Raw genomic sequence first — 27,409 nt, 5'->3', positions numbered from 1 at the left:
GCGCCCCGCGTCGATTTTCTACCACCGATAAACTTCGACGAAACATGGCCAAATGCCATTAACTTCGAATTCCATAAGATGGAATCTGGAAAGGTCTAAAATGCAGTAGAAACTGATAGAGAGCATACCTTTTGTAGAGTAGTTCTAACAAACATTTTGACCTTTTCCTACATCGTGATCATTTTGGTGCGCATGAATTTACCACGTAGACACCACCGCTTCTGGCAAGATAAGAACCACAGCCAAAGCGATCTGCAGATACACATTTTAATGTCTTCGCGAAAAGACCTGGATTTTTCTATGTCCCTTCTAGAGAACATATAGATAGTATCTATATCTCTGCGGAGATATAAATACTAAGAAAAGGGTTTTCCTGGCTCACGGATATATATTCCAGTCACATCGACCGGCAATGAACGGAGGCATGTTGCTAATATTTTGCCTGTCATCGTCCGACGAATTAATCTTAGGAAGATGACGTCGAAATTATGAATGTCAGGCTCCAGGATTCTACGAGGACAGGAAGATCAGGAGGTCGATGCGTTTCTATTCAATTCTGATACTGCAGTGCACGGTCCATGGATCCCAATACCTCGGTGGCCAATTCTCCGATATCTTAGGGCTCCTCGGTGTTCCTGTCCGAAGTCGTACTGTGAGATGACCAGAATATCTCTTATTGCTGTCACTCAAATAATTATGTAGAATTCCAGCTTCATCAGTTTTGCTATCGAAGCACGTTCTACTGGCTCGCTGAGAACCAGAATCATTCCTCTCGAAATGTCGTATCCAACAGCTATCATAACCAAGGTTAACAATCCCCGACTCTGTCTACTTAACATGCTTCAGAGGGAGGAAAAGCCTATAATGACTTTCATGGGGCTACCTTACTTTCCGCACTGCTCAGGTTGTTGCAATGTCAGGGGTGGACGTAAGTTTGGAACACAGTGCAACACCGAAATGATATTAACTACGACACAGGCAATCATTGTAGACTGTGAGCATGGTCATATTAGCGACGATTCCATACATACAGCGACCTCTGCGATCGCAGCTCAGAATGTGTCACCGATTGTTCGTATAAGGATGACGTATCGAGACTTGATCAAGAGAGCGCTAGATGCAGGTGCCCAGTAAGCGGTCCTAAATTCCCGATTGATGAACAATAACTAACAAAATCGTTAGCGGTATTGTTGTACCACAGATCAACACAGCTGAAGAAGCGCGCTCCGTTGTTTCTCATTCAAAATTTCCCCCGCAGGGTTTTCGAGGACAGGGCTCACCCTTTCCTGGAATTGCTCATGGAACTGATATCCCAACGTACATGAAGACAGCGAATGGGACCATCATTACGTGTTTACAGATAGAAACGAAGGAAGGTCTTGAGAATGTTGATTCAATCTGTGCCGTCCCTGGTGTTGGTATGTTGGTGACCCAAGGAGCCTTGGAAGAATACACTAACAAGTTCATAGACATGATATTCATAGGACCAAATGATCTCGCCCTTTCACTTCTTGGATATGTGCCCGCAAAGGGCGACGAGCCGGAATTTGTTCAGGCAATTGATAAAATTGTGGCAGCAGCTAGGAAACACGGAAAGTGGGTTAGTCGGCTGTCAAATGATGGAAATGCAGCTAAGGATCACCTGGAAGTCTTTGACACTATTGCGTTGAGCTATGACGTTCGAGCGATCCAAAACTGGTATAAAGCTGAGCTGAAGACTGCTCGCTCGTGAAGTTTGGGCGTTCCTTATGTCTGACTTCTCTTCCCTTGTGTAGCATGGAAAATTGAGGCTAGTCCAATCGATATTCAATATTTGACTTACAGGCATGGATAAAGGCACATATTATGGTCTTTGCTATAGTATGAGAAGGGATCAAATTTGATCTGACAGAATCACCCTGAATCATCTTATTTCCTTTTTTAAAGAAGCAGTGGAAATAGAGTCATAAAAAGGCGTGATGGTGCGGTTATTGAGTGAAAATCCACTTAGGGCTAGTGCAAGGAGACAGATGTCGTAGATAGAGGATAGAGGTCCCCTGGTAACTTTACGATCAGTTAAAATACTACTTTCAGAGACAGTAAAGTAAAGGCTATTGTAAATGGACTTTGCCAAGCATTGTACCTTCATTTAAGGCCCAATTTCTTCGCTCTGGAACGGCTTTACGGGTTTAATCAAAGTAAAAGTCATTATATGCTTGTCATAAGATAGTTCTTTCTAGTACGATCCTAAAGTATACAGGAATCATCACTTTGAATTATTGAAACGAAGTGCGGTCTAGAAAAAAGAGATATGGGAGCACGAGGACAGTCAATGGCAGTAACTAAGGTAGATACTGCTATATTAGACCTCATTGCTTGGATACTCGACCTCGTCAAGGAAACCAAAGTTCTCACTGATAGTGCGGACACTGGCGAATCGACTGACAACGTTCATCGACCCAACTTTGTCATTTGTGCCGCTTCCACGAGTACCACCAAATGGCTGATGTCCGATAACAGCACCAGTAGCCTTGACATTGATGTAGAAGTTACCAGCGGCATTGCGAAGATGCTTTTCGGCATACGCTAAAGCCGACTGATCCTGAGCAAAAACACTACCAGTCAGACCATATTCTGAGGTAGAGTCAACATCCTTGATGACGCGTTCCCACTCATTGTCCGGGTATACGTAGATAGCAGCAATAGGACCAAACAACTCGTGAACCATAAGCTCGTGCTTGGGGTCGGTGACTTGGTAAATTGTAGGATGAACGTAGTAACCATCTTCCTTGGACGCCTTGCCACCAACAAGAAGCTCGACTCCAGGGTCAGACTTGGCCTTCTGAATGACAGAGTTCAACTTATCGAACGACGTCTCGTGGATTACCGAGTTGACAAAATTGTCATATTTCTCGGGATTTCCAATTTTCAGCTTGGCTGTTCGCTCCACAATCTTCTTCTTGAATTCTGGCCAAACTGATTGTGGAACATACACGCGAGAAGTGGCTGAGCATTTCTGTCCCTGGTACTCGAAGGCGCCTCGAATCGTTTGGTTGACAGCATTGTCGATATTTGCACTCTTGTGAATTAGATGGAAATTCTTTCCGCCAGTCTCACCAACCATACGGGGATACTGGCGGTACACATTCTTGCCCGTGTTTTCTCCAACTTTAGCAAGGAGTCCCTTGAAAACTTGAGTCGAGCCGGTGAAACTGATACCCGCGAGATCTTTGTGGTCAAGGCAAACCCTTGTTACCATCTCTGGGTCACCAGGAACCCATTGAACGACATCAGGGGGCATTCCGGCCTCGATCATGACCTTGTAAAGCAGCCAGCTAGCGTGGAGGGCGGAGTTAGACGGTTTCCAGATGACAGTGTTTCCCATAAGGGCAGGGCCGAAAGCAAGATTCGTTCCCAATGCTGTGAAATTGAATGGGAATATCGAGTAAACAAATCCCTCCAGGGGTCGGTACTCTTGTCGGTTCCATGTACCAAGGCGACTGTGATGCGGTTGCTGGGCGTGCAACTCGAATGCGCATTGTACATACCACCTGGAAGAAGTTAACAATCGGTCCGATTATTCTATGACTGCAAGCAGTCTCACCTTAACAAGTCACAGATTTCCGCCCCAGCATCGATTTCACCTTGCCAAATATTCTTTCCCTGGCCGAGCATTGTGGCGGCAATCAGCTCATATCGGTACTTCGTTGAAACCAGCTCTGCAGCTCTGAGGAAGATGGCAGCCCTGTCCTCTAGTGTTCGCTCTTGCCAAGATTCCCTCGCATTCAAGGCGACCTCGATCGCTTTTTCGACATCTTGCTCAGTCGCCGGCTGCCAGTTCGCAATGACCTGTTTGTGGGCCGAAGGGTTTCGTTGCTCGATGGTAGAGTCGCCAGGCTAGATATTTCAAAGAATGAGATTTTTGTATCTCCTGTTTGGAATTTTGAGTACTTACATTTTGTGGCAAACGAATGGTAGCAGGAAGTTCTTTTTTCAATTTTAAGATCGATTCCGTCAACTTGGCTCGTTCGGGCGAGCTTTTAGCGTATTGTTGCTGTCACCTATTTAGCATTTTGTCAACAAGCATGGGTCATACCCCTTAAAGAACGGAACTGGGGCTGCGGGCTTGAGAAATACCTCTGGCTCATTCCAAAATCGTGGTGCTTTGTACAGAGATAAAGATGCCCGTTGAACTCTAGGGTTCACGCGGTACAAAGACCACAGGTGAGCCTGACGAGGAGTCTTGACAGCAGACAACATCATGAACGCAAAAAGCAGAATTTCTATATGCTGATCTTGGAGATACTAAATGCCACAGAGACTGGGAAATCTGCCCTTATGTATCTCTAGTATGGATGAATTTGTATATCAAGTGCCGCAATGGAGGTGATCACCGAGTTAAAATGCTCGGGGAACCAACCATTGCCTATTTCGACCAAAAGGTGCCTCGGGTATGCACCCCGAGTGTTCGGATACTCCCAACGTTAGTCCGAATTGTTTTGATGACTTCATATTTTATTTATGTTGCTTTATTTCTGCTCCACTCGCGCTTGCATTGGCGTTCCAAAGGAATCAAGTCACCGACGTCGTCATGGCCTTGTACAGACGTATTGTGAAGCCTCCTGTAGACTTCATGAACATCTTGAAGAATAAGGCCGATGCAGACACTCATCCAGATAAGGTCGATCTTGGTGTAGGCGTATATCGGAATGAGGAGGGGCAGTATTATGAGTTCTCCGCGATCAAGAAGGTATGTATTACCCTCTAACGTCTCGCATGTTCAATCCCCGAGCAATCATGGTTATTCCATCTTCACCAAGTTTGTGTCATCAAATCAGAATTTCAAGTTATCACAAAATCCTAATGGGATTGTCGCTGACGTCAATTGTCAATTGTTTCAGGCGAAAGAACTTCTGACGAAGAAGGACTTGGGTCACGATGTACGAAGTTCTCTGTATTCTACTAGATAGTCTTCAAGCAATGTAATAACGAGAGGAGACAGTATAATCCAACTACCGGTATCCCGTCCTTCCTGAAACTAGCAGCACAACTCATGTTCGGCGGTGCTACAGATCTACAAAGAGTGAGCAGATATGCCGCAAAAATAACCAAATGCTACGGCTAACCCAGCTACTCCTTTAGATCGCCGCCGTTCAAGCCATAGGTGGAACCGGTGCCAATCGAATCGGTGCTGTATTTCTGCAGAAGCATTTCGCCAATGAAGAGACTCGCGTCTATATTGGAACTCCGGGCTGGCCGAACCATCCCCCAATCTTCGCCCATGCAGGTATTCCACAAGAAACCTACAACCACCTTCATACCAAGAAACGTGGCGTTGATATTGGCAGCATCTTGAGAGCCGTCGAATCGGCCCCGGAGCAATCTATATTCGTTCTTCAAGGCTGTTGTCAAAATCCAAGCGGCTCTGATCTGAAGATCGAAGAATGGCAGGATCTGGCGCTTGCTTTCAACAAGAAAAAGCATCTTGCCTTCTTTGATGTGGCGTATCAAGGACTTGGCAGCATAACTTCTGATGGTGGCGTGAGCGATATTTGGGGCTTGAGGCATTTCGCTGAACAGAGCATAGATATGCTGGTTTGTCAGTCCTTTTCAAAGAACATGGGACTATACTCTGAAAGAGTGGGTGTGCTACATGTTCTTTGCCATGATAACAGTATTGCAGAAAGAGTCCAGGATACATTGAGAGCCCTAATTCGCTGGGAATTCTCATCTGCTTCTGCGTACGGAGCTAGACTGGCAATGACCATTCTAGAAGATACATCTTTAACCGAACAAAGGAAGGAGCTCGCTGAAGTAGCGAAGAGATTGAACAAAAACCGCGAAAGGCTATATTATGAGCTGTCAGTTGTGAGGAAGACTCCTGGAGATTGGAAGTTCCTTATGGAAGATAAAGGGCTATTTTCCTTGACTGGTATTTCTCAGACCCAGGTTGATTTGCTAATTGAGCGACACATTTATCTTCCCTGGACTGGTCGTATAAATGTCGCCGGGCTTAACGAGGGAAATATGGCTAGAGTTGCCGATGCAATAGATAGTGTGATTAGGGAGACACAGGATTAGCCAACAAGCAGTCAATATAATGTGCCAGACTTCCAATCTTATCAACATGCGAAGAGCATGATTAAAATAAATGTTATCGGAACAAACTCCATAAGCCATTCTTAATTAGCTATAATAGCATGCAAGGAAGCAAGTGTAATGGTATGCCTACCAACGAACGAAGAGACAATCTTTGGAAGACTTCGAGATACTGCGTAGTATGCATTCTTGTAGAAGGCACATTTCTTACTATGATTTCCTCCCTTTTTTCTAGATAAGTAGAGAAGTTCTTCCTTCGTCATTATTGAGCATGATCATCCGTCATTTCTCTCCATGTTCCGTCAAGAGTAAGTTTCAAGCCAATCTTGATGTAGGCCTAGCTCATGCATCTGTCTTCCATGGCGCGGAGCGGCTCCAGGAAAGATCAACAACAAACCCAGAAACACAAGTCTCATTTGTTGACTGTTTTCCAGTCGTTCCATTGCGTGATGCAGGATTGGAGAACTGAACTCGGATATCCACAGAATAGCTGCGGGGAAACTTCATTGCTTTAGATACCTCGGACAACCCTGCCGAGTAAGTACCCGCTCGGTGAAGAGCTATTGCTGAATTTTGACTGTGAATTTCATGTAGATGAGGAGATTTCTTGGTTCGATTGCTAGGAAATGCTCGGCGATATGTCCGAACCCATGATGAATGGATAACTGTATTCTGCCCGTTGTGCAGATTCACCGAGTCTGGAGGGATATTAGAGTACTACGATTGCTGTGTGAGTTATTGCACGGCATTCACATTATCATATTACTTTCTGAAATTGAATTCATCAGCCGCAAAGAAGAAAAGGAAGGAGAAAGAAAAAACACAAAGAGATAATGAGGACAATGCGACTGGGTTCGATGCGGCGATGGCCTAATGGTCGACCAGGCATATCGACGACGATGCTGCGAACATCGCAGATGAGAAATGTCTCGGCATTGGACAAAAGAGTTTCTTCGACAGCAGAGGCAAAAATAGCTTCTTTCGATCAGCGCCTTCCCACCAAAAAGCAGCCGCCTCTAGCTGCCATGCCCAATGCTGCTCTCTTTCGATCGCTGCTATTCACAACTATCATGTCGACAGCTCTACTCAAGCCTGCGATGCTGGCCATGAAACTCATTGCAAGCCATAATGCTCGATTCCTCAGTCCTGCAAAGAATCCAATTATCAAGATGCTGCTTCGCCCAACATTCTATAGCCAATTTGCGGCGGGCGAAAATGAAAAGGAAGTCGGGAAAACTATCCAAACCATCAAGAATCAAGGCTTCACGGGTGTCATATTGGGATATGCCAGAGAAATTGTGTTAGAAACTTATGGCCGGACGCCCCAGCCAGTAGATAGTCCCACGGAGGCAGAACTGTGTGATATTGAGCTTTGGAAGCAAGGTACTCTCAGAACTCTGAGAATGCTGAGCGCTGGTGATTTCCTAGCTATCAAGTGAGTAGTGAACTTCGATTAGACTCCCTTTCTTGTTACTGACGACTTCGGAATTTCAGATATACAGGAGCTGGTCGTGTTGCTGTGGATGCTTGTCTGTCCAACCTGCCACTCCCACCCAAGCCAATTGAAGAAGCGTTGGATGAGGTATGCAATGAGGCTCGACAACGGGGTACTAGGATTTGGATCGATGCGGAGCAGACACACCTGCAACCAACATTGGATAAGTGGGTGATTGATCTGATGAAGCGACATAATCGTGACGGCAATGCACTCGTATACAATACAATCCAGGCATACCTCAAATCAGCACGGCAGAATGTCGTGAATCACCTCAAGGAAGCCCAGGGCGGCGACTGGAAGCTTGGCATCAAACTCGTTCGTGGCGCATATATTGCTAATGAACCCCGGGAGAAAATTCACGATTCGAAGCAAGAGACGGATGCGAACTATAACGAGATCGTTGAAGCTCTCATGAAGAAGGAGTTTCCTATTGCAGGAAATCATGGTGCATTCCCAGACATGCAGCTATTCGTCGCGTCTCACAATGCGACAACCATTCAAAAAGCATATTCATTGCACTCTCAGAGAATCAAAGAGAAACAACCAACTATCTATGTTGAGTATGGTCAACTCATGGGGATGGCTGATGATTTGAGTTGTGAGCTTCTTCGTCTGCGAAGCGATGACTTGTCGTCTTCTGATGAGAAGACTCGCAGATCTGCACCGAAGGCTTTCAAATGTTTATCATGGGGTAGTACTACTGAGCTAGTACAGAATCTATATCGCCGAGCGGTTGAGAACACAGATGCAATCGAGAGAACTCAGAATATGGCAAAAGCCTTGCGTGGCGAGGTCTTGCGACGGATCGGACTGAAATAGAAGGGGACTCATAGCGTTAAACTGCGACCAGCACGGACCACTTGCGACCAGCAAAACAGACCACTGCAACTAGCAAAATGGACCACTGCGACTAGCAAAATGGACCACTGCGATTAGGAATATGGAGCACTGCGATAAGCAAAACGTACCATTGCAATTAGAGAAAGGGACCTTTGCAACAGAGGCGCCGTTTCAACGAACGATCAGCAATTTGGAGAGACAGGATTTACGTCTTGGAAATACTTAGTTGTATTATTGTAATCTCTTTGTGGAAAGACATTAGGAAGTGTGCTTACTATTGGCACGGGGTGAAGTGCTGTAGAGCAATACTGTAGAGCGAATAGACACATTTAGTAGTTCCATAATTTTTAGTTCAATCATACGGTACAACATTTAGAGGTCTGACAAAGCTTCATTGCGTAGTTAGTCTTCCGTGCTTAGTTATCCGAAAAATGAATAAAGTATGGAGGGACGTTCGCGATATAGAGTCAATGAATTTGCAAATGATATTGGTGCAGGATTTCATGTAAATACAAGAGCAAAAAAGTTCATAGTAATAAAGCAACAAAAGATCGCATCATCCTCTCGTACTAGAAGGCTCGGCTTTCGAGCCCTCCGAGTATTTCCAGCAAGATCAGTTACAAGCACAGGTAGACGCAGCAGATTCAGTGGTGTTGGTGGTGGAGGAGGAGGAGGAGGAGGAGGAGGAACTTGAGGTTGTTGGGGTCGACGAAGTAGTCGAAGTCGAGGAGTTGCTCTCAGTTTGGGTTGTTGTGCTTGCGCTGGTCAAAGTGTCGGTGTCCACCGCGGTACACAGACTACCAGTTTTGAGCCCATTGTCAAGCTGGCATTTAGCTTTATCACCGTTCTGGTTGGAGAAAGTGACTTCCCCAGTTCGGCCGACCTCAATCCAAGCAGTACTTTTGCCGTTCAACTGGCCACAGGCTCCGACATCAACGAAAGAGAGCCCTATACGGGAATTTTTGTAAACAAAGCTCAAATCTAGAACAAAGTTAACTAGGATTTCTTGCAATAATTAGCTTGACATTGAATATACTTGAGCAATCGTCTCCGTCGAGTTTTGCAAATGGCGCAGAGTAGCCGGTGCACCCATGGTTTTCATTAGAGTATATTTTGCATTCGCGGTTATCGTCGATAACCTGAAGAGTTCCACCCAAGGACTTGCAGGTAAAAAACCCGACAATTAAAGCGGCGATCGAAAAGTGCATTTTCTTGGATATTATCTCGAGGAAGAAAAGTAGTGTGGTGAGAGGAAGAGAGAAATTCAGGGGGTTTTATAAGGAAATATATGGTTATGCAAATATGCGCTCTAGCTGCGAGAGCATTTCCGTGTCGCAGACCCACATACGAGCGACAACGTGAAGTTAAATTAACGGGCTGCGACATGCTTTTTGGTCACTGTTAGCTTGGTAGCTATTGACTCCAATCCAGCCATGGCCGTTTTTCTTCTTTCCGAGCAACAAATTTTAGCGACGCAGCTGATCCCCTCCCTGTCTGTCTGCAATTTCCCCTATTTTTCCAGCCCCAATAAAACAATAAAGCAGGAGATACCGTGAGTGGACTTAAAGAAGGCTTGCTTTCATTCTCGACGTCTATAACCCAAATCTTTGAACAATCTTTTCATCTATTCACCTCAGGGACGAAGACAATCATCAAAACTGTGCTGTCTTGTTGCTATATCTTATTTCAGCATCGGAACTATGAACTCAACCCTCCAATGTTCAACCCAAGATGGCCCGGCCATTAGCATCTTTGAGCTTCTTTGTCAAAACCGATCCAAGCTGAGGTCCGGACCAAACCACGTCGCCACCATTGATAGTATAATCGAACTTGGCAACAGGTATGCTGACCAAGGGAAGTTGGAGGAGGCCGAGGTCTTGTACCAGCACGCACTGCAGGGCTATCGTAGCGCTTTGGGGGAGTATGCTGTCTCCTCGCTGGAAACCTTGGATAATCTTGGAATCATATATTCCGCAGCAAATCAACCCCATGAAACTAAGAGGATACTATTTTCAGCTCTGGAGAGCAAGCTGAAGGTCTTCGGCCCTGAGCACCGTTCCACGCTCATGACGGCACATAACATCGGAAAATTCTACGCCGACCAGGGTGAAACGGATGATGCAGAAATGCTGTATCGTCTCGTGTTATCAGGAAAAGTGAGATCTTTGGGTACTGAGCACGTTTCCACCATAATGACAATGAATAATCTTGGAGTCATCCATCGCCGACAGGGTGCGTTGGAGCAAGCCGAGGCTACGTACCAACAAGCTTTGACAGCTGGACTGAAAGCTTTTGGTCCGGACCACATGGTCGTCCTTGACACTCTCAATAACCTCGGATGTCTCTATGAAGACATGGGTCAACTGATAAAAGCAAAGCATATGTACAAGCAGACTATGAGCGGACGCGAGAAAACAGTTGGCCCTGAGGATATCTCTACTTTGGATACAGCCAATAATCTCGGGGCTATATATCAAGCACTTGGTAAGCATAGGAAGGCCCAAAAGCTTTATAAGCAGGCTTTTGAAGGCTACGAGAAAATCTTAGGATACCACCATTCAAAGGCTCAGCGGGCTGAATTTGGCTTGATGGGGTCGACTTATCGCTCTTTTCCGCGCAAGAGTCACTGGGTCCTAAAAGCCATATGTGGAAAGAGACGGGCCATGGCATGGTGAATAGGCTTAGTAGATGCAAATCACAATCTGATTTGTTTTTTACAGGTCGATTGGTGAACTTCTCTAATGGTCTTCTTCGGCACCTGTGTGATGAAATTCATCTTTCAGACGACTACAGTATAGTCTTAATATGACAGGAGGATCTCAAGCACTTCATAGACATGAAAACCCCGTCAAGAATAAAACAATGATCAAAGTCCTAACCATCCTTCCATCTTAGTTCTAATTTACGTTATCACACAAGTCACATGATGCCAGTCTAGCCCGGCCACTAGCTTCTAATACCTTTAGGTTAAGTATAGCTGAGAAAAGAATGAGTTATGTACAGTCGTTCCATTTTCTTTTTCCGGACTTTGATAAAGTCGAAGTGCCCGTGTGGGTAAAGGACAACTTCCATCCATCCCGAAATGAGCGCGAACATGAAAATTTGTCAAAATTCGATGCATTTTCGTGTTCCAGATCGATCATGTCACAGATATCTCTAGGTGTTATATGGGCCACACTATGGACATCTCTCGGTAATACATAGGGAGAAACTCTCCGGTTCCAGTCTTTTACCGAGATATCATGAAATTTGAAAGAACGCAGGGACTTGACGTTGTTTTGCAGAAAGCTCCTTACCAAAGCCCGTGTCGTATGAATCGAGCACAAATCTAACTCACGCAGACGCAGGTTTGTACAAGACAACAAAGTCAATACTAAATCACTTCCAACAAGCCGTAGGACCGGTGCATGTCCCACCAGCGCAGTGAGAAGACTCGTCAAAGAGTTCCACTCTGGGCTTCCTGGCGAAGGATCGTCACAGTGTGGCAAGCAGGTGAACTGGATCTCCTGAAGAGGTGAGCAGTGGCTTTTCGCGAAGAGTAACGCATTAAGCACCACCTGGACGTGATGTACATAAGCAGCCTGCTCCAGCATGTCGCACATCTCTTGGTAATCTATCTCCCAGCTCGCGCCTTGAACCCCACAAAACACCAGTACCAGTTTTTTCAAGTTGAAGAACTCTTTGAAAGCGAGGTTTAACAACTTCGAGTCTCGTCCCGTGTCTACAATGCTTCTTTGCTCAGCGCATCTCCGTCGTATTGTTTTGTAAACACGAGTGTATGAAGGATGGTCACCTCCAAGATATTCCAGTTCCTCCCAATCCTCATGACCGCCAACATAGTCGTAGCCTTCGCATGTGTCGACATAATCTTCAGGTTTCAGGAAATCCGTTTTGAATCTCTCATAATTGCGTATCACTGGCTTAAGCTTAGCCTCCTCCGCGGGATGATTTCATAAGGGTTCTTACCAGGTTTCAGCAATTGGGGGATGGTGTATTGGAAAGAACGTATGTACTGATTTAAGTGGGAACGAAGAATTCCATCCAACATATCGAATCCCGCATTCGAGAATTCAATGCGGACGGTGTGAAACAGGAGTGGCAAGCAGACATCCCTCGCTCGCTTGTTGACACGGGAGAACTGTTTGATGTCCTTTGTATGGAGACAATTCACAACGCAGAAGAGAATTTCCGTGGGCATCAGCTCGAAGTTATTCCGCTGATAAGCTTGATAAGCTTTTTCCATACTTGATTCCTTAAAGGATGGTAGAGGATTCATGCCGGAATACCTTGTAATTGTGTCTGGAGGTAGGTCCTATTTATCGCCTTTGGTTTCTACCGTGGGCCAATGATATGGCTTGCAGGAAGCGGACTAAACAAACTGGTGCACCACTGAAGTAGGCCAGTGGGAGGCTACAGAGTCAATCCAGTAGCTATCGCGAGACCACGTTACTACTCATACTAGTCACTAGAGGTGTGAAGTAGCCATCGCAAATGACGACAAAATATTCTAAAATGTCGAAGACAATCATTGGGCGACCCATCCTACCAGCAACGCTATGGCAATGGGAAACATGCACATCATCGCACCACTGCGACCAGCAAAATGGACCACTGCGACCAGCAAAACGGACCACTGCGACCAGCAAAACGGACCACTGCGACTAGCAAAACAGACCACTGCGACCAGCAAAACGGACCACCGCGACTAGCACGGACCACTGCGACCAGTAAAGCGGACCTCCGCAACATAGGCCCTGTTTCACCAAACGGACAAAAAAAAATTTGGAGAGACAGGATCTACGTCATGGAAGTACTTAATTGTGCTATTTTAATCTCTTTGTCAAAAAATAGTAGGAAGTCTGCTTACTATTGGCACAGCGTGAAGTTGCTGTACTGTAGAGCAATAATACTGTAAGGCGAATAAACATAATTTTAAGTAGTTCCATAAACTTTGGATTAATCATCTGGTATTATGTAGAACAAAAAATTTCAAAGTAATTAAGCAACAAAAGATCGCATCATCCACATGGTACTAGAAGGCACGGTTTCCGAGCCCCCAAAGTATTTCCAAGAGGATCAATTACAAGCAGATTGGAAGACTCAAAAACTTTACAAGCCGGCTTTTGAAGGCAACGGGAAAACCCTTGGGCACCACCATGCAAAGGCTCAGCCAGCTAAGACTGGTCTGATTTTCGATTTACCACTCGCTCAAGTGTCACGGGACCCTTGAAGCCCTATGGGGGAGTGGCGGACCGTAGCATGTTCAATATACCTAATAAATGCCAGCCGCAATCCATTTTGTTCTTCACCAATGGTATTTTTTTCACCGATAAGTTGAAATGCCAGCGCGACCTAGCTATGCGATGATGGCCTTAAAGGGCGCTTGCGAGGCTCACCATCCAAATCTGCATTGTTATCTGCCTTTCTCTTTCCAGTAAGAATATCGTAATTCAAAATGTAGTCCTGCAGCCTATCTAGAGATATCATTCCGATCTCGTCTTTCCCTTGAGCAGGATTGTCTCTTCTGCAGACAAGCAAAAGTCCCTCTCTCAAAGTTTCCTCATAGGTTTTATTAATATCTGGCGTCCCAATGCCAAATTCATTGATGGTGATAAAAATGTGTTCCCTGGAAAGGTCTTGTAATGTCGAGCGTAAGTTAAACCCACCTGTCTGGCTGAACTTGAAATAAGTTCGAGATTCGAAAAGAAAAATGACTATCACGTCATGTTGTGCCTGAAACCATGTATTGAGAATTTCTGGAACCCTTCGGCGTACTGTTAAGTGGTTCCTTTGCTCCATTGGACCAATACAAGACGCGTCTTCGAAGCCGGGAGCAACAGGTGGTGGCGCATCTGGTGTTCCGCTTGGATGTGGTTCAATTTCAACCGGCTCGCTGAAAATTTCTTCCGTTATAACAGGCAAACCTGGGCTTCGAGAATACTGGCTTGAACATTGGTCTTCGGTCATTCCTTCGAACTCATCAATTTCATTTGATATCCCTGTGTGTTCTTCTATGGACTCGGGATCCTGGCCGGTAGTGAAGTTATTTTGGATTGGGCTCTGAGTGCGTGCTTCTTGAGTGGAGAACTGCTGTATATGAAGTTCTGGTTCATCAATTAAGGATCCAGAAAATACATTTTTAAGCTTGTGACCGAAAAAGCACAGCAGCATCTCTCTAGTCACTCCAAGGGGAGTCGGATATTGCGCAGCCGCTTGCTCTGGGCCAAAAATGCTTTTGAGGAAAAGAAATTTCCGTTGTGATTCATGTTGATCGAGCGCCGGGCAATTGAATCTATTTTTGGCTTCGCTTTCCGGATTGTTTGTGACGTATTCCACCGCATCAACCTCTTCTTCAGATTGTATTGGAAGATTGCGCAGTATTCTCTGTACCTGAGTGGACAAAGCGGTTATTCGACGTTGTTCGATGATATAAAAATCCTCTTTACATAGCGATTCAATGAAGCCTTTGGCTATGCTCTGGTATAAGTTTTCGCTCAAAAGTTCGCCGATCTCCTTTGATTCGAATCCTAGACGGTGGGCAAGGCCGGCCAATTTCCTGAGACTATGGGCTTCAGTGGACCATCCAAAATGACTTTGATTCTTCGCGCGTCGCTGCTGGGGAATAAAATGCCTGAATGCAAAAAGCCAAAGCTGCATTATGCACAGTGCAAAGGAGTCTGCTGAATGCTGTATAGTATCAAATTTATGCTCGGACTTTTGAATCTCAAGCGTCCTTTGAGTACCAGTTTGGCTCCATCGGTACCGCATTGCATTTCTAAAGCTCCCAGTGAATTTGGGGCAAAGACGGCGGAGCGCTCTAGCAGGCTCTTCGAGAAACAAGGTATCCTGAACCATCGTATTCAAGGAGATTATCCTCCCAGGTGTCGAGAAAAGGCGGCTTCGAATCGACTCTCTCTCTGCTGTTTCGGAGACAAGAGCGAATACTTGTCCAGTCTCAACTAAATGATTAATCCGACTGCGATCACTAAAGGAAGCTCTCGGCATAAGTCCCTCGAGTAATTGAACAGACGACGGATCCACGAGTAACCCAGCATTAACATCAAGAATGTGAGACCAGGTTTCATGAACACACTTCAGATAATTTCTCAGTAGCTACCTTCGTTAGCGAGCGATATTAGAGCCAGAAAGCATATCGTACCTCTGGGCACTTAAGTCCAAGCATTCTTTCAATCTGCGTTGTTTTCAAAGGCTTCCACAGTCCCACATATGGCAGCAGCTTGTCTAGAATGCCAAGGAGAACCCCGTCACGCTGCAGGCGGCGGATATCTTGCCGCCGGCCATCAGACTTCAATTTTGCTTGCCATTTTCTTTCTAGGGCGGTGTTTTGTGAAATCTGGTACAGCCTCATGGTGCGGTATATCTCCCCATCGGTAAGATCAAGACTTTTTGCTGATTCTTCTCTGAGTTGAGTGACGGATTCCGCAGGGATTTCTGTAAATTCTCAGTATCCTTTTTTTCACTGACAGAGGAGTACATACGATCTAGATAAAGGTCAACAAGCCAATTAGTTTCTCCAAATGACTCTGCAGCCTTTAACCGATGTCTGCCATAAACGCATGTTAAATGAACATCACCTTCGAGGAACAGACGTGACTGCTTTGTTGGATCTAGAATGGCATCCCGTGTGAGGCCCGACAATGAGAGGGCTCTTGACAAGGTGTCCCCATCTACCAAGGCGGCAACCCTATGTTCTGGCTCAAGATTACCACACCCCTCAATCTCGAAAATTTTTATAATTCTGGTGACGTTTCGTTCGTCCAACAGCCGACTCCCCAGTGCAGAGTCATTTTGGAACCTCAGGTGCTGAAAACCAATGACAACACATCCTTGGTAGTACTGGAGCCTTTGTGCTGCGAGTCTGTTGGTATGGTGACCCAATGTATTGTCGGATGCGTCCATTGCGTTGCTTCGGATGAGCGGTGGACTCGGACTTCGTTCTTATTTAAGGCTGCGACAGTGTTTTGTGTTCTGTTCTCTGTTCTTATGCCTAGGACGTACAGAACAGGCCGTGGCAATAATATTGGCAAATTATGATCTACTCGTATTTTCATGTGAATTGCGAACATTCCAGACCACTAGGCAGCAATTTAAAAGAGAAGATATAGAGCCCGAAGTGCGGAATATATTCTATCGCAGAAAGAAGGGACCACTCGACCTCAACTTTGGCAGATATTTAATATGACTCCAGATCCTAAACGGGAGACCTATCTTCCACACCAATTAAATGGATTGTGGTCGAAACAAAATAGCATCCAAGGAGAGTCAGCAAGCTCCGAGACAAAAGTCCAGGGGAAAAATCACGCGTATCGCCTCGGGATCCCGATCAAGTCGAGCAAGTTGGAGAGAAAGTTGGACAACCCCAAGCAAACTTCACAAGCCAAGTATCACAAATCTTACAACATTGATCAGGCTGGGCCGGGAGTGATAGCTTTGAAAGACACCGAGAAATTACCGATTTGTCTTTTGAAGTATTCCCAGTCTCAGAAGGAACGATCATGTCTGAAATTACAGTTTGCTTCGCATAAAAACCTTGTCTCCTTAATTGATCACTTTCAATCAGGAGATGAGGTTCATTTGGTTTATGAGTATGAACACTTGGCAGTCACTCTCGGATGTGTGGCAGGAACTGTTTCGTTCAGTGAGGCTGATATCGCGACTATCTGTAAGGAGGTTCTGGAAGGGCTGAAATATGTCCACACAATCCTCAGGATCACATATGGGATGTTGGATTTCAGTAATATTCTACTTACTTGGCAAGGTGAAGTCAAACTTGGTATGTTTTTTCTGTGAACAATTCAGGCCGAGCTAATCCTTTTTAGCAAATATTGGCGAGTCATTGCTTTCAGAACACCCACTTAGTAGGGCTTCAAAGGACATAGAAGACATTGGCAGGGTCGTAGTATTCTTAAGTGACCGTTCTGCTCCGCTGGGAGAGCCTAATCAGGACACAAACAATCCGTCTCTTTCACAGCTGGCCTATTCTTTCGTGCAGAGAACTAAAGAACCAACAACTATTGAGTGTCTTATTGAAGTAAGTGACCGAGTTGTTCTCATTGTATCAATGCTGATCGACTGAAAGGACGAGTTTTTGCACCTTGCTAACCCGGGTGGTGCATGGAGTCTGAAGCGCCACTATTTTGAGACTCTACCTCTTGGTATTCGTATTGGAAGCCGTGCTAATAGATAGAACTGTCAATGAACTTATTTTCACGTTCCAGAGCTTCAGATGGCAATAATAAAGTGTAACCATTTGGGAAGTCAGTCTTTGCAGTGACAATGAAGCACTTAGGATAGATGCGGGGAGTCTCTAGTCCTGCAGGAGTCTCTGGTCCTGCGGGAGTCTCTAGTCCTGCAGGAGTCGTTAGTCCTGCCGGAGTCTCTGGTCCTGCGGGAGTCTCTAGTCCTGCAGGAGTCGTTAGTCCTGCCGGAGTCTCTAGTCCTGCGGGAGTCGTTAGTCCTGCCGGAGTCTCTAGTCCTGCGGGAGTCTCTAGTCCTGCGGGAGTCTCTGGTCCTGCGGGAGTCTCTAGTCCTGCAGGAGTCGTTAGTCCTGCAGGAGTCGTTAGTCCTGCGAGAGTCTCTGGTCCTGCCGGAGTCTCTAGTCCTGCAGGAGTCGTTAGTCCTGCCGGAGTCTCTAGTCCTGCGGGAGTCTCTAGTCCTGCAGGAGTCGTTAGTCCTGCAGGAGTCGTTAGTCCTGCGGGAGTCTCTGGTCCTGCCGGAGTCTCTAGTCCTGCAGGAGTCGTTAGTCCTGCCGGAGTCTCTGGTCCTGCGGGAGTCTCTAGTCCTGCGGGAGTCGTTAGTCCTGCCGGAGTCGTTAGTCCTGCCGGAGTCTCTGGTCCTGCGGGAGTCTCTAGTCCTGCAGGAGTCGTTAGTCCTGCCGGAGTCTCTAGTCCTGCGGGGTTCGTTAGTCCTGCCGGAGTCTCTAGTCCTGCGGGAGTCTCTAGTCCTGCGGGAGTCTCTGGTCCTGCGGGAGTCTCTAGTCCTGCAGGAGTCGTTAGTCCTGCAGGAGTCGTTAGTCCTGCGAGAGTCGTTAGTCCTGCGAGAGTCTCTGGTCCTGCCGGAGTCTCTAGTCCTGCAGGAGTCGTTAGTCCTGCCGGAGTCTCTAGTCCTGCAGGAGTCGTTAGTCCTGCCGGAGTCTCTAGTCCTGCGGGAGTCTCTAGTCCTGCGGGAGTCTCTGGTCCTGCGGGAGTCTCTGGTCCTGCGGGAGTCTCTAGTCCTGCGGGAGTCTCTGGTCCTGCGGGACTAGACTCGTGCAGAAATGTAAGCTACACCATTCAGAAATTGCAAAATTCCAAGTGACTTATATGCCCTATATAATATAACTTTATGGATTCAAAAACGCTCGAAGTCCTCCAACATCGCGCCAAGGCTGAAATTCCGTCTCGAATAATTCAACACCTCTATTAACCCTAAGTCTGACTAAGTTACGGATCCTGTTGCGCACCTCGTCTTGCGCAGATACTTGAATTAAATTAGTACATAGTTTATTTTCCTTTGGAAGAGACGAATACTGACCCGATACCAACAACTGCCCTGCATGATCTCTCATTTCGTGGTTGAGTTGCTCTTCCCAGTCAACCTGGCCTCCACGCACAGTGATCAATCCCTTGTCGCCAATATGCTGAGTTTCCGTCCGTGTTTGGGATTGGGTAGTGTCGTAAACGGAAACCCGAAGCATCTATGCCGGAATGGGTGAGCGATGGTCGTAGAACAGAGAAGATGATCTTACATATCCGTTGTCCTGTCTAACAAGCATCTGCAGAATATCACGTGTACTCTCCCAGTCACCGGCTTGGTCTAACTGCCAAACCAGCGAAATCCTCTGCGTTGGAATTTCTGCTCTGTCATGTCCATCCAAAAGCTCTTTAATGTAGGGCAACTGCGCGGCAATACCTATTCCGGTGATGGCCATGAATACGTGCCCGTAGTCACCGACTTTACCGTTTAACTTCCAACCAACGGATGACGGACCAAATGGTCCATCGATCCAGGCCCCACAGCCATTGATTACTTTGACATTGTCGAACAGACGTCGTGTGAAGCCTGAACGCGGGCGGAGTAATACTGAGATTGAGACTGCACGTCCTTTTACATCAGTCTCCCACCAGCTGATTGCGAAGGGGTGTGTTTGAAGAACATATGTGATGCCGACTCTAGGAATCCCCAGATTTATCCGTTGGCCTGCGCGCACGGTCCAGGGTTTTGGCAAGGTTAGAGTTATTAATGCGACATCGCCTATGTAAGGCTGTACATTCAACCGAACATGACTTCTTCCAAAAACCCTGTTCCTATAGATAATCCGTATCAGTTGCAATACACCAGTCAAAGCGAAGACAGTCGTGTATGTCAGTGCAAATGCCCAGGTTTCCCCCTTCGTCAAGCGGCAGTGCTGCCAAATTGCGTAAACCAATGTTACCGCACAAGCTACGTGAGTAATGTGGAATACTTCGTACACTCGCTTTTTGACAAAGGGAAGTAAAAACAAAGCCAAAAGCATACTGGCTGCCTGTACCATAGTTAACGGAAGTCGATTCTTCCCCGCATTTGTAAACTTACCAGTATGCCGTGAAATTGAATGTTATCCTCCAACGAAATCATTTTTGTCTGAGCAAGTATGATGACATGCACAGTAGCTTCCAAGAAGGCCACAGATGCAAGCAAAAAATGAAGGAATCCATAAGACTCAAGGGACATCCCTAAAAGCCGAGCCCCAAATTCATAGCCACCTCCCAGAAACAACGGAACTAAATTGACAAGAGAGATTCTCGCAGCCCGCTTTCCAGCAGCCTCAACATTATGGATCCCTATATAATTAAAGATGCCGGTAATACCGTAATAAAGGCTTGCCAGGATGAAATGTGGTCTTGAGATAGACCTGGGCCCGAGAAAGCGATAATATGACCGCGCATAAACTATATGGTTCAAAAAGAATGATCTAACATGCGCGTGGAAGACTGACGAAGACAGGGCCGACAGAGCAGACATAGTAAGATTGTATAATAAAACCAACAGTATGGTGCAGCCAATAATTACACTGTATATTGTTTCTGGTGTTGCCTGCAAAACTGTGGTTTTGAGCGAATTCATGTTGAGTTTGACGTATTTCTCTCAGTATCTGGAAAAATCAGCAAAGATTAATCATATGACCCCGATTATGCAAGCAAATGCGAACGACAGCCTTTGGCATCGAGCGATATATAAATGCTTAACTTACGAGGATGATTTAATGCAGCTAGTGTCGACCAACAAGGATTCGGACAGGGTTCAGGGTTCGTTGACCAGAGTCTGCTCTGGGTGCCATATCTAATCATCTTGATTATCGCCGGTGGAAGGTGATATTTTTCCAGGGATCAGTTTTCATGGTCGCATGGCCATTTTCATGGTCGCAAAAAGTACCCACAAGGGTTCGTTTTCATGGTCGCAGCTTGTGCCCGCAGTGGCTCGTTTTCATGGTCGCAGCTCGTGCCCGCAGTGGCTCGTTTTCATGGTCGCAGCTCGTGCCCGCAGTGGCTCGTTTTCATGGTCGCAGTTCGTACCCACAATGGTTCGTCTTATGGTCCCGGGAAGGGATGGCGCAGCAGGACGGATAACATTCGAATACTGTCCTATCACTAGTTGCAGATTCTTCACTTAGAGCGGAAACCTGACTGACTAGTCTATAACCGAGTCTAGAAAAATCTCTACTCATCTGTACATTCCTATTGAATTCCGTCAACGCAACTATGATCCATCACAAGGTCCGAAGTAACAAGCAACCATCGGAGACCATGCGGCGAACGATGTCTTTACCTGTAAAGTATGTATTTCCTTTTGACTGTGGCCACCAAACTAAATTAGATTCTAGAAGACAAGGATTTCCCCATCTTGGACATCCTTCCCAGAAATACTCACTTAATTGGGAAATCAACCAGGCAGGCCTGGGGTGGCTCAGTCTTGGCAACTACTTCGGATATTCCACTGTTCTGATCAAGAAAAAAGAGACAAGGCAAAACCAAACAAGTTTTTCAATGCTTCAGCCAGCCTTTCATCCGAACTTGGTTGGCTTAGTAGAAGCCTTCTATGATGATAACAATCTCTATCTAGCGTATAACTACGACGGGCTGGCTGTAAGCTTGTCGCAAGTCACCACCACCCCAGCCGTCATTCTGGGAGAGCCTGACATTGCAGGGATCTGTCGAAGCATCCTATCCGGTCTTGAATACCTACATGAGGATTTAAAAATGGGGCATGGGAATGTTCAGAGTAGCAATATCCTTCTATGTCCAGATGGAGTTGTCAAGATAGGTAATCCTTAAAAAATTATCAGGACCCGAATGAAGCACTCACACCAGTAGCCAATATCGGAGACGCCATGTTCGAAGAGGGTTCTACCAGCTTCTTTGATGACCGCGAAAAACTTCGTGACTTACTTTTTGCTCTGAGCTCAACCACTACTCAAGGTTGTCATAGCCCAACACAGAAAGATTCGACTTCGATTCTATCGCGGTATGGGGTGCATTTCGCTGAGCAACTTGTATCAGCATCATTCTCGTATCTATATGAGGTAGGTTTGCTGCAAATTTGTCTTGTCATTGGCTTACAAGGCTCTAGCATATATTCTTAGAACAAACCAGCGTTAACGGTCGGGATTGGTATCTGATTCCTCATTATCTAGACACAATCATGTACTGGGGGGTCTTAAAAGAATGAGACAATAACAAATTCTGGGTGTTTTCTACGTTTTTCCTTAAAAATTATATTTATGCTTAGTCCCTCTTTTCTTTCAAGGCTCATCAAGATGCAATATATACTTCAGATTCTGACAACATATAATTTCCTGGTTATTTAGAGAGTTCGAGCGTTCCTACCATAGCTTTTTCACCCACCAACGGAAGACAAAATTGGAGCGTTCATCTAGACTGAATCGATATCTCGAGGAATTGTGCCTAGGCCGGAATAGTACGACCGCCAGAGCTGACGATAAGGATGTGCTCCTGCTTCAACCTTTCCAGTTTTCCGAACTTATATATAATCAGTAAGCCGGAAGCAGAGGCAACAGAAAGGCCGGACGCAATAACAGTAAGTAAAGCCATGATCGACCAATCGCCATCATGAGCAGTATACAGACTGATGATTGTTGAGAGAAGACCGGCAAGTGCGTTCAGTAGTGTTGGCCTAGAACCTTTTAGCAAATGCGCCTTCAATGGGACCAAGTACATACATGAAAATTCGGTTGATGAGCCAGATATAATTCTCACGGTGGTCGTGGTAGAGCCAAGCCATTATCATCAAGCCTGCAACAAAGAAGAAGCATGCTGTCGCGAGAAGGGGCGGGTTCTGAATAGTATCAAGAATCAACTCTCCCGTTTCGCTTTCCATCAGCTCATCTTGAACGGCGTCTGATTTCTGTAGAGAGGTGAAAGTGCCCGGCACAACCAAGTAACCAGCCAACAAGATCCAGTGCGCTGCACTGGCAAGTATGTTATGCTGCCAAGGTACCTGATCAGCCTCAAATACCATGCGCACGTAGGGAGTCTCAAAAGACTCATATGGTAGCTGATCGATTTGAGTACGAGCTGATGAGTTGGCTGACATTTTTTCTGATTGAAGAGTTCAAATCACAAACAGCGCACTTGCTTTTATATGGTAGCCGCAATTACCTGCGGACGTAGTCCATTGTTTTATATACGATCAGAGCCAAGTGTTGTCTGCAAAGGCACCAGTATTTGCCCTAGACTGTAATAAGATATAGATTTTGATTTGCTAGAAAAAGGGCCCTTGCACGACTAAAAGCTAATCCCCTCCATTTCACAACATATACTGCCTTGACATTCATCGTTTGATTAAAGAGTTTGATTTTATTACCAGAATTTTCATTCTAAGTCAATTTACCCAGAAGCATCGAATGCCACTTCCATAGCTTCGTGTAGTTCCTCCAAGGAACGTAAGTGCTCCCACCTTGCCGCAAGCCACTGCACAGAGCGATCGGGGTCGTGGGGGCCGGGGAGAGGCTTTTCTATTTCTTTCTGTTCTTCCGTCTGCATCTCCCTCTGCATCTCCTTTCGCATTTCCTTCCGCGTTTCCTGTTGCATTTCCTTAAAACCCTTGCGATCCAAATGAGGATAATGTGCTTCCTAGAAGTCGATTAATACTTTGACCAACTCAACTATACGGCGGACCTACTAGTAGACTATCCGCAGGTGGCCAATCGGCATCATCAACGGAGTTATAAACGAAGAATTCTCGCTCGTGATCTATAACAAGATACACCTTTGCGCCGCATTTGTCTGAGAGCTCATGGGCCTTGGATTTCAATGTTTTTACCCGATTTTTATATCTCACCCGCGGGTTTTTATTTAGATCAGGGCCGCCCATAACTATAGTGAAGGTTTGGCAAGGTAAAAAGAGGCTGTCCAGGAAGATGGGTGGTTTGCCCGATTTTGAAGGGAACGGCATATTAATCTTACGTCTCAAGTATACATGGGGTCAAAGAAAATAAACTTGTGGGATTTTTAGTTCAAGCATCTAGATTCAACTTGGTTCAGGTGCCTGGAAACGTCACGGGAAGCTTCTCTAGGTGCGTAAGTTAAGCTGGCGCGCGTTTCTTAGAACTAACATTCCCCGACTCCGTTGATTGGCGCCTCCGTCTTTTACTTTTTGTGGCGTCCCTGATCACGTCACATTCATGGCAAGGGTGCCGACTGGGACAATCGTGGTCTCCTCGGCCAAAGGGCGTATGTAGACCTTGGCGCAAGGCAAAAGTGGCCACGGTCTCTGGGAAGCCGGATATTCGCCACCGTTTCTTTGATCGATTTTGTACATAAACATTCACTGTATGGTCCAAATGACGAGTCAGGAACGAGATCGGACGATTGTAGCACCCGCATGAAGGACATAGGTTGTCTAGACCACCAAAATTGTCGATCAGTCCTGAGTCTGAGACATAACTAAGCCCTTCAGGGTAAAGATGTTCCAATGCTGAGATGATCTTCCTGGCTGGCCCTCTACAGCGTACCGACCCAGAGCACCAAAACGGCACAGCCGTATGCTCCGGTAACGGTCCAACAAGGAAGAAAAATCTTGAGACCAGTAAAGTCGTTGCAGCTTCCCGAGCCATCCGAGCACTTCCCGATTGAAGTAGAACGAGGTTGCTATACTGATCCATGGCCTCAACAGCGTCAATTGTTTGAGGCGCTTCGCCTAGAGAAACATCGAGGCGATGGCAATCTCCTTTTACATCATCTGTCAGTCGACTTCTCCATTTTTTCCAGTCGCTGTCTGTTTCCATAGTAGACATCCAAGCGTCAAACCCTCGACGTAGAAATCCATCTTGAAAGATGTGACGAAAATGCGGGGTACGGTCGCTTGACTGCGCCTTTCCAGTGCCTAAAGACAACATTCGTATAGATCCCATGGACAAAGGCCAAATTTGATGGGAAACCTGGCTCGCAATTTCCCCAGCAAAATTCTTTTTTAAACCACCATCTTGAAAGGATCCGATTTCCTCTAGGTCCACGGGGGTAAAGAAGCTTGCCACCCAATCATTCATTAGCTGATCCGTGCGACACTTATGCATTGAATCGACTCACAAAGGAGCAGCCGCGGTGGCTCGAGCGCTGATCGTCAATTAGTAGCCGTTCATGAATTTAGCCTTGTGGGTCGGGTCGTAACTTACGCTCTCCACAAACAGGGTTCGTGCTGTATGTTGTTAGGGCGTAATATATGGTAGTCTAGTGGCATTATTAGTGATAAAAAAAACCCACGGATCCCGGGTAACCTGCCGACTTCACTTGTCGCGTAGTGGGATGCATTGAAGTTTCCAATCACGAAGGTACTTGTACTTTTGGAAATACTTGTCGTTACCACACCAACCTTGGTGCCTGATTGTTGCGGACTGGGGGCATTCTCGCCAGTAGCGCCAAAAAGACGGCGATTCTCTCCGAATGTGTCCTTGAGTGCAGCATCAAATATTCTAGAGTCATAGCAACTGTCATGTAGGAGCCACTGGATCCACTTACCCGCCTCACCAAACAAAGACTTGTATCCAGAAATGGGGTAAAGTAGTAGAGACAGGATTGATGGCCGTCTTTGTGAAAATATGCGTCGCGCTAAGGTTTTGAAGCGCTCTGAGCATTCACGAATACCCCAGAACATGGAAAATAATCCTAGGGCAATGAGGCCACCTGTAATTACCGCGTCAGGTATTGTTTTATCAAGACATAACCATGGGGAATTGTTGGTTCTAGCCGACCTGAACTTGTACCAAGTGCGAGATCAATGACCTCTTGAATAGTACACGGACGTAAGTGCTCTTGTACTAGAAGGAGGAACTCCAATGGGATGACCCCTCTAACTCCTCCTCCGTCAAGGGCAAGGACTGCGGGACTCATCGTCGGCGGGAGCACATCCACCGTTAGTGGTCTTTGATACAAACAACAGAGACACCCCCTGAAGTTAAATTGATACTCTGTTCCAGCTACAGAGTCTCCGAATACCTGGGCACATCGATCGCACATTGCATGGCCGCAAGCCAAGATATGTTGTGCAGCATTCAGAAGGCAGAAGAGGCAGATAAGGTTAGTCCGTAAGCGACAAAGTTTCCCGCTTTGTGATTCAATTTGTGTCCTTCGCATTATCGCAGATGTCTTTTTTGTCTCCGTAAAAACTTCGAATAGCTCGAAGAAATGGTGTTCGACTGCATCAGTCTGCTGTGTAGGGCACAGATCCGGCCACAATACTTGAGATCTGCAATACGCTTTCCTTACGATGTCCCGATACAGCGTCCGGAAAACTGTAACAGGGCAGGCGACTATGTGATGTCAGTTTGCAATAATGGGACGTGGGGGCTGATTCACACACCTAGCATTCGGGGCACATAATGGTCCATGAAGAGCGCTGACGCGATGGATGGCACTAGCTCACGCGGACACAGAGACGCTCGATGACCGATCTCGAGGTAGTGTACGAGGTTCGATTCTGCGCATAAACTTACGGGACGGTCTTTTCGTGTCGCCTGAATAATGTCAAATGGGGTTGACAAATCGCTGAGGGTGTGTGCAACTGCAGACTGAAACAATGCCAGAAAATGTTTGCTGTTGGGCCGACCACGGTTGACTTGCCGAAGGAATGATATCGCCGTGACTTGTTCGGCTATGGCGGTCTTGATCCGCAGGTACCTTGCCCTATCTGACAAGTGGGTGTCCGGTACCTGTACGCAAGATTTTCCGGAAAATACCGCTGATAGATCGTCGTACCCAGCGTGCCGAAGACGGTTGTGGACAGGGTCATCGCCATGTAAATGAGCGTCACCAATCCTGAGCTCACTGTCGTAGATAAGGATAAGTCTTGGTAAAAGGGAGCGAGGTTCAGAGGACGCAGAACCGAGTTCCATACAAGTGATTAGGAACTCTGTGGCTCTTTCAAGACTGGTAATATCATCGATGAAGATACAAACTACATCCGCAAAGAGAAAAATAATTCGCGACCATAGTATTTGCAGCAGTTTTTCCGCGGATTGAATTTCCCACAATTGCGGTATACCAACACCAGCCGCAATATTTGTTAAAGAATGACAGGCCGCAGCACATGGAATTGCACCGTCGGCTAAGAGAACGGGTTGAGAACTTTCCGAGGAAGCGATGTCGTATCTGAGTCTGACCTGAGCTTCAGATGCATGTCTCTTTATATTGTTCAATGTGTATATCTGCTGGAGGGCATGGTCTTTGCTTTTGCCACCCAAAAATACACATAAAGATGGATATTGGGTTTCTGGATCCGGTAATTCCGCGACTATGCGTGGTAGACGCCTATGGTCAACAACAGCGAGTCTGGAGTCTTCTCGAGTGCCGACGTCAAGCCAGCCAATGTCTATGGTGTTCTGCATTTTGTGGTCTCGCAAAATAATGAAAACTATGTCTCTCTTCATTCAACAGCAATGGATATTTAAGCTGGCGGCTCTCCCTTCATTTACAAGCTGTTTCATAGCTTGGGTGATAT

At 46.2% G+C, this 27,409-nt stretch overlaps 14 protein-coding genes across 14 annotated transcripts; 7 read left to right on the top strand and 7 right to left on the bottom strand.

The window, feature by feature from the left end:
- Positions 1-777: 777 nt before the first annotated feature.
- N7469_004609 (HpcH/HpaI aldolase family protein) lies at positions 778-1,732 on the top strand (the record flags this gene model as incomplete). Its single annotated transcript, XM_056643529.1, has 4 exons — positions 778-928; positions 1,034-1,130; positions 1,183-1,418; positions 1,485-1,732. The coding sequence occupies 4 exons, from the start codon at positions 778-780 to the stop codon at positions 1,730-1,732; spliced, it is 732 nt and encodes a 243-aa protein (XP_056502941.1).
- A 609-nt stretch (positions 1,733-2,341) lies between these two features.
- On the bottom strand, positions 2,342-4,239 carry N7469_004608 (uncharacterized protein; the record flags this gene model as incomplete). Its single annotated transcript, XM_056643528.1, has 4 exons — positions 2,342-3,530; positions 3,584-3,876; positions 3,935-4,016; positions 4,076-4,239. 4 exons carry the CDS (start codon positions 4,237-4,239, stop codon positions 2,342-2,344), a joined length of 1,728 nt encoding a protein of 575 aa, XP_056502940.1.
- A 331-nt stretch (positions 4,240-4,570) lies between these two features.
- Positions 4,571-6,060, top strand: N7469_004607 (uncharacterized protein; the record flags this gene model as incomplete). The annotated part of the gene is made up of 4 exons (XM_056643527.1): positions 4,571-4,729; positions 4,881-4,919; positions 4,982-5,062; positions 5,122-6,060. The coding sequence occupies 4 exons, from the start codon at positions 4,571-4,573 to the stop codon at positions 6,058-6,060; spliced, it is 1,218 nt and encodes a 405-aa protein (XP_056502939.1).
- Positions 6,061-6,920: 860 nt separating this feature from the next.
- On the top strand, positions 6,921-8,395 carry N7469_004606 (uncharacterized protein; the record flags this gene model as incomplete). Its single annotated transcript, XM_056643526.1, has 2 exons — positions 6,921-7,513; positions 7,573-8,395. The coding sequence occupies 2 exons, from the start codon at positions 6,921-6,923 to the stop codon at positions 8,393-8,395; spliced, it is 1,416 nt and encodes a 471-aa protein (XP_056502938.1).
- A 634-nt stretch (positions 8,396-9,029) lies between these two features.
- On the bottom strand, positions 9,030-9,624 carry N7469_004605 (uncharacterized protein; the record flags this gene model as incomplete). Its single annotated transcript, XM_056643525.1, has 2 exons — positions 9,030-9,364; positions 9,414-9,624. 2 exons carry the CDS (start codon positions 9,622-9,624, stop codon positions 9,030-9,032), a joined length of 546 nt encoding a protein of 181 aa, XP_056502937.1.
- Positions 9,625-10,116: 492 nt separating this feature from the next.
- Positions 10,117-11,091, top strand: N7469_004604 (uncharacterized protein; the record flags this gene model as incomplete). The annotated part of the gene is made up of 1 exon (XM_056643524.1): positions 10,117-11,091. One exon carries the CDS (start codon positions 10,117-10,119, stop codon positions 11,089-11,091), a length of 975 nt encoding a protein of 324 aa, XP_056502936.1.
- A 2,351-nt stretch (positions 11,092-13,442) lies between these two features.
- Positions 13,443-13,646, top strand: N7469_004603 (uncharacterized protein; the record flags this gene model as incomplete). Its single annotated transcript, XM_056643523.1, has 1 exon — positions 13,443-13,646. One exon carries the CDS (start codon positions 13,443-13,445, stop codon positions 13,644-13,646), a length of 204 nt encoding a protein of 67 aa, XP_056502935.1.
- A 122-nt stretch (positions 13,647-13,768) lies between these two features.
- Positions 13,769-16,336, bottom strand: N7469_004602 (uncharacterized protein; the record flags this gene model as incomplete). The annotated part of the gene is made up of 3 exons (XM_056643522.1): positions 13,769-15,529; positions 15,576-15,868; positions 15,916-16,336. The coding sequence occupies 3 exons, from the start codon at positions 16,334-16,336 to the stop codon at positions 13,769-13,771; spliced, it is 2,475 nt and encodes an 824-aa protein (XP_056502934.1).
- A 279-nt stretch (positions 16,337-16,615) lies between these two features.
- Positions 16,616-17,624, top strand: N7469_004601 (uncharacterized protein; the record flags this gene model as incomplete). The annotated part of the gene is made up of 3 exons (XM_056643521.1): positions 16,616-17,210; positions 17,257-17,468; positions 17,517-17,624. The coding sequence occupies 3 exons, from the start codon at positions 16,616-16,618 to the stop codon at positions 17,622-17,624; spliced, it is 915 nt and encodes a 304-aa protein (XP_056502933.1).
- On the bottom strand, positions 17,614-20,128 carry N7469_004600 (uncharacterized protein; the record flags this gene model as incomplete). Its single annotated transcript, XM_056643520.1, has 5 exons — positions 17,614-18,681; positions 18,879-18,895; positions 18,950-19,112; positions 19,164-19,940; positions 19,991-20,128. 5 exons carry the CDS (start codon positions 20,126-20,128, stop codon positions 17,614-17,616), a joined length of 2,163 nt encoding a protein of 720 aa, XP_056502932.1.
- Positions 20,129-21,156: 1,028 nt separating this feature from the next.
- On the top strand, positions 21,157-21,729 carry N7469_004599 (uncharacterized protein; the record flags this gene model as incomplete). Its single annotated transcript, XM_056643519.1, has 2 exons — positions 21,157-21,230; positions 21,279-21,729. 2 exons carry the CDS (start codon positions 21,157-21,159, stop codon positions 21,727-21,729), a joined length of 525 nt encoding a protein of 174 aa, XP_056502931.1.
- A 630-nt stretch (positions 21,730-22,359) lies between these two features.
- Positions 22,360-23,008, bottom strand: N7469_004598 (uncharacterized protein; the record flags this gene model as incomplete). Its single annotated transcript, XM_056643518.1, has 2 exons — positions 22,360-22,588; positions 22,635-23,008. 2 exons carry the CDS (start codon positions 23,006-23,008, stop codon positions 22,360-22,362), a joined length of 603 nt encoding a protein of 200 aa, XP_056502930.1.
- Positions 23,009-23,301: 293 nt separating this feature from the next.
- Positions 23,302-23,788, bottom strand: N7469_004597 (uncharacterized protein; the record flags this gene model as incomplete). Its single annotated transcript, XM_056643517.1, has 3 exons — positions 23,302-23,547; positions 23,597-23,716; positions 23,756-23,788. The coding sequence occupies 3 exons, from the start codon at positions 23,786-23,788 to the stop codon at positions 23,302-23,304; spliced, it is 399 nt and encodes a 132-aa protein (XP_056502929.1).
- A 211-nt stretch (positions 23,789-23,999) lies between these two features.
- Positions 24,000-27,296, bottom strand: N7469_004596 (patatin-like phospholipase family protein; the record flags this gene model as incomplete). The annotated part of the gene is made up of 5 exons (XM_056643516.1): positions 24,000-24,942; positions 25,003-25,029; positions 25,089-25,596; positions 25,665-26,222; positions 26,273-27,296. The coding sequence occupies 5 exons, from the start codon at positions 27,294-27,296 to the stop codon at positions 24,000-24,002; spliced, it is 3,060 nt and encodes a 1,019-aa protein (XP_056502928.1).
- Between the last annotated feature and the right edge of the window lie 113 nt (positions 27,297-27,409).

This window comes from Penicillium citrinum, assembly GCF_028827155.1.
Source record: "Penicillium citrinum strain IBT 23319 chromosome Unknown utg000003l:1.0-4596430.0:1.0-4598250.0, whole genome shotgun sequence".
Classification (NCBI taxonomy): Eukaryota; Fungi; Ascomycota; class Eurotiomycetes; order Eurotiales; family Aspergillaceae; genus Penicillium; species Penicillium citrinum.
This window is presented reverse-complemented; position numbering and strand designations above follow the sequence as displayed.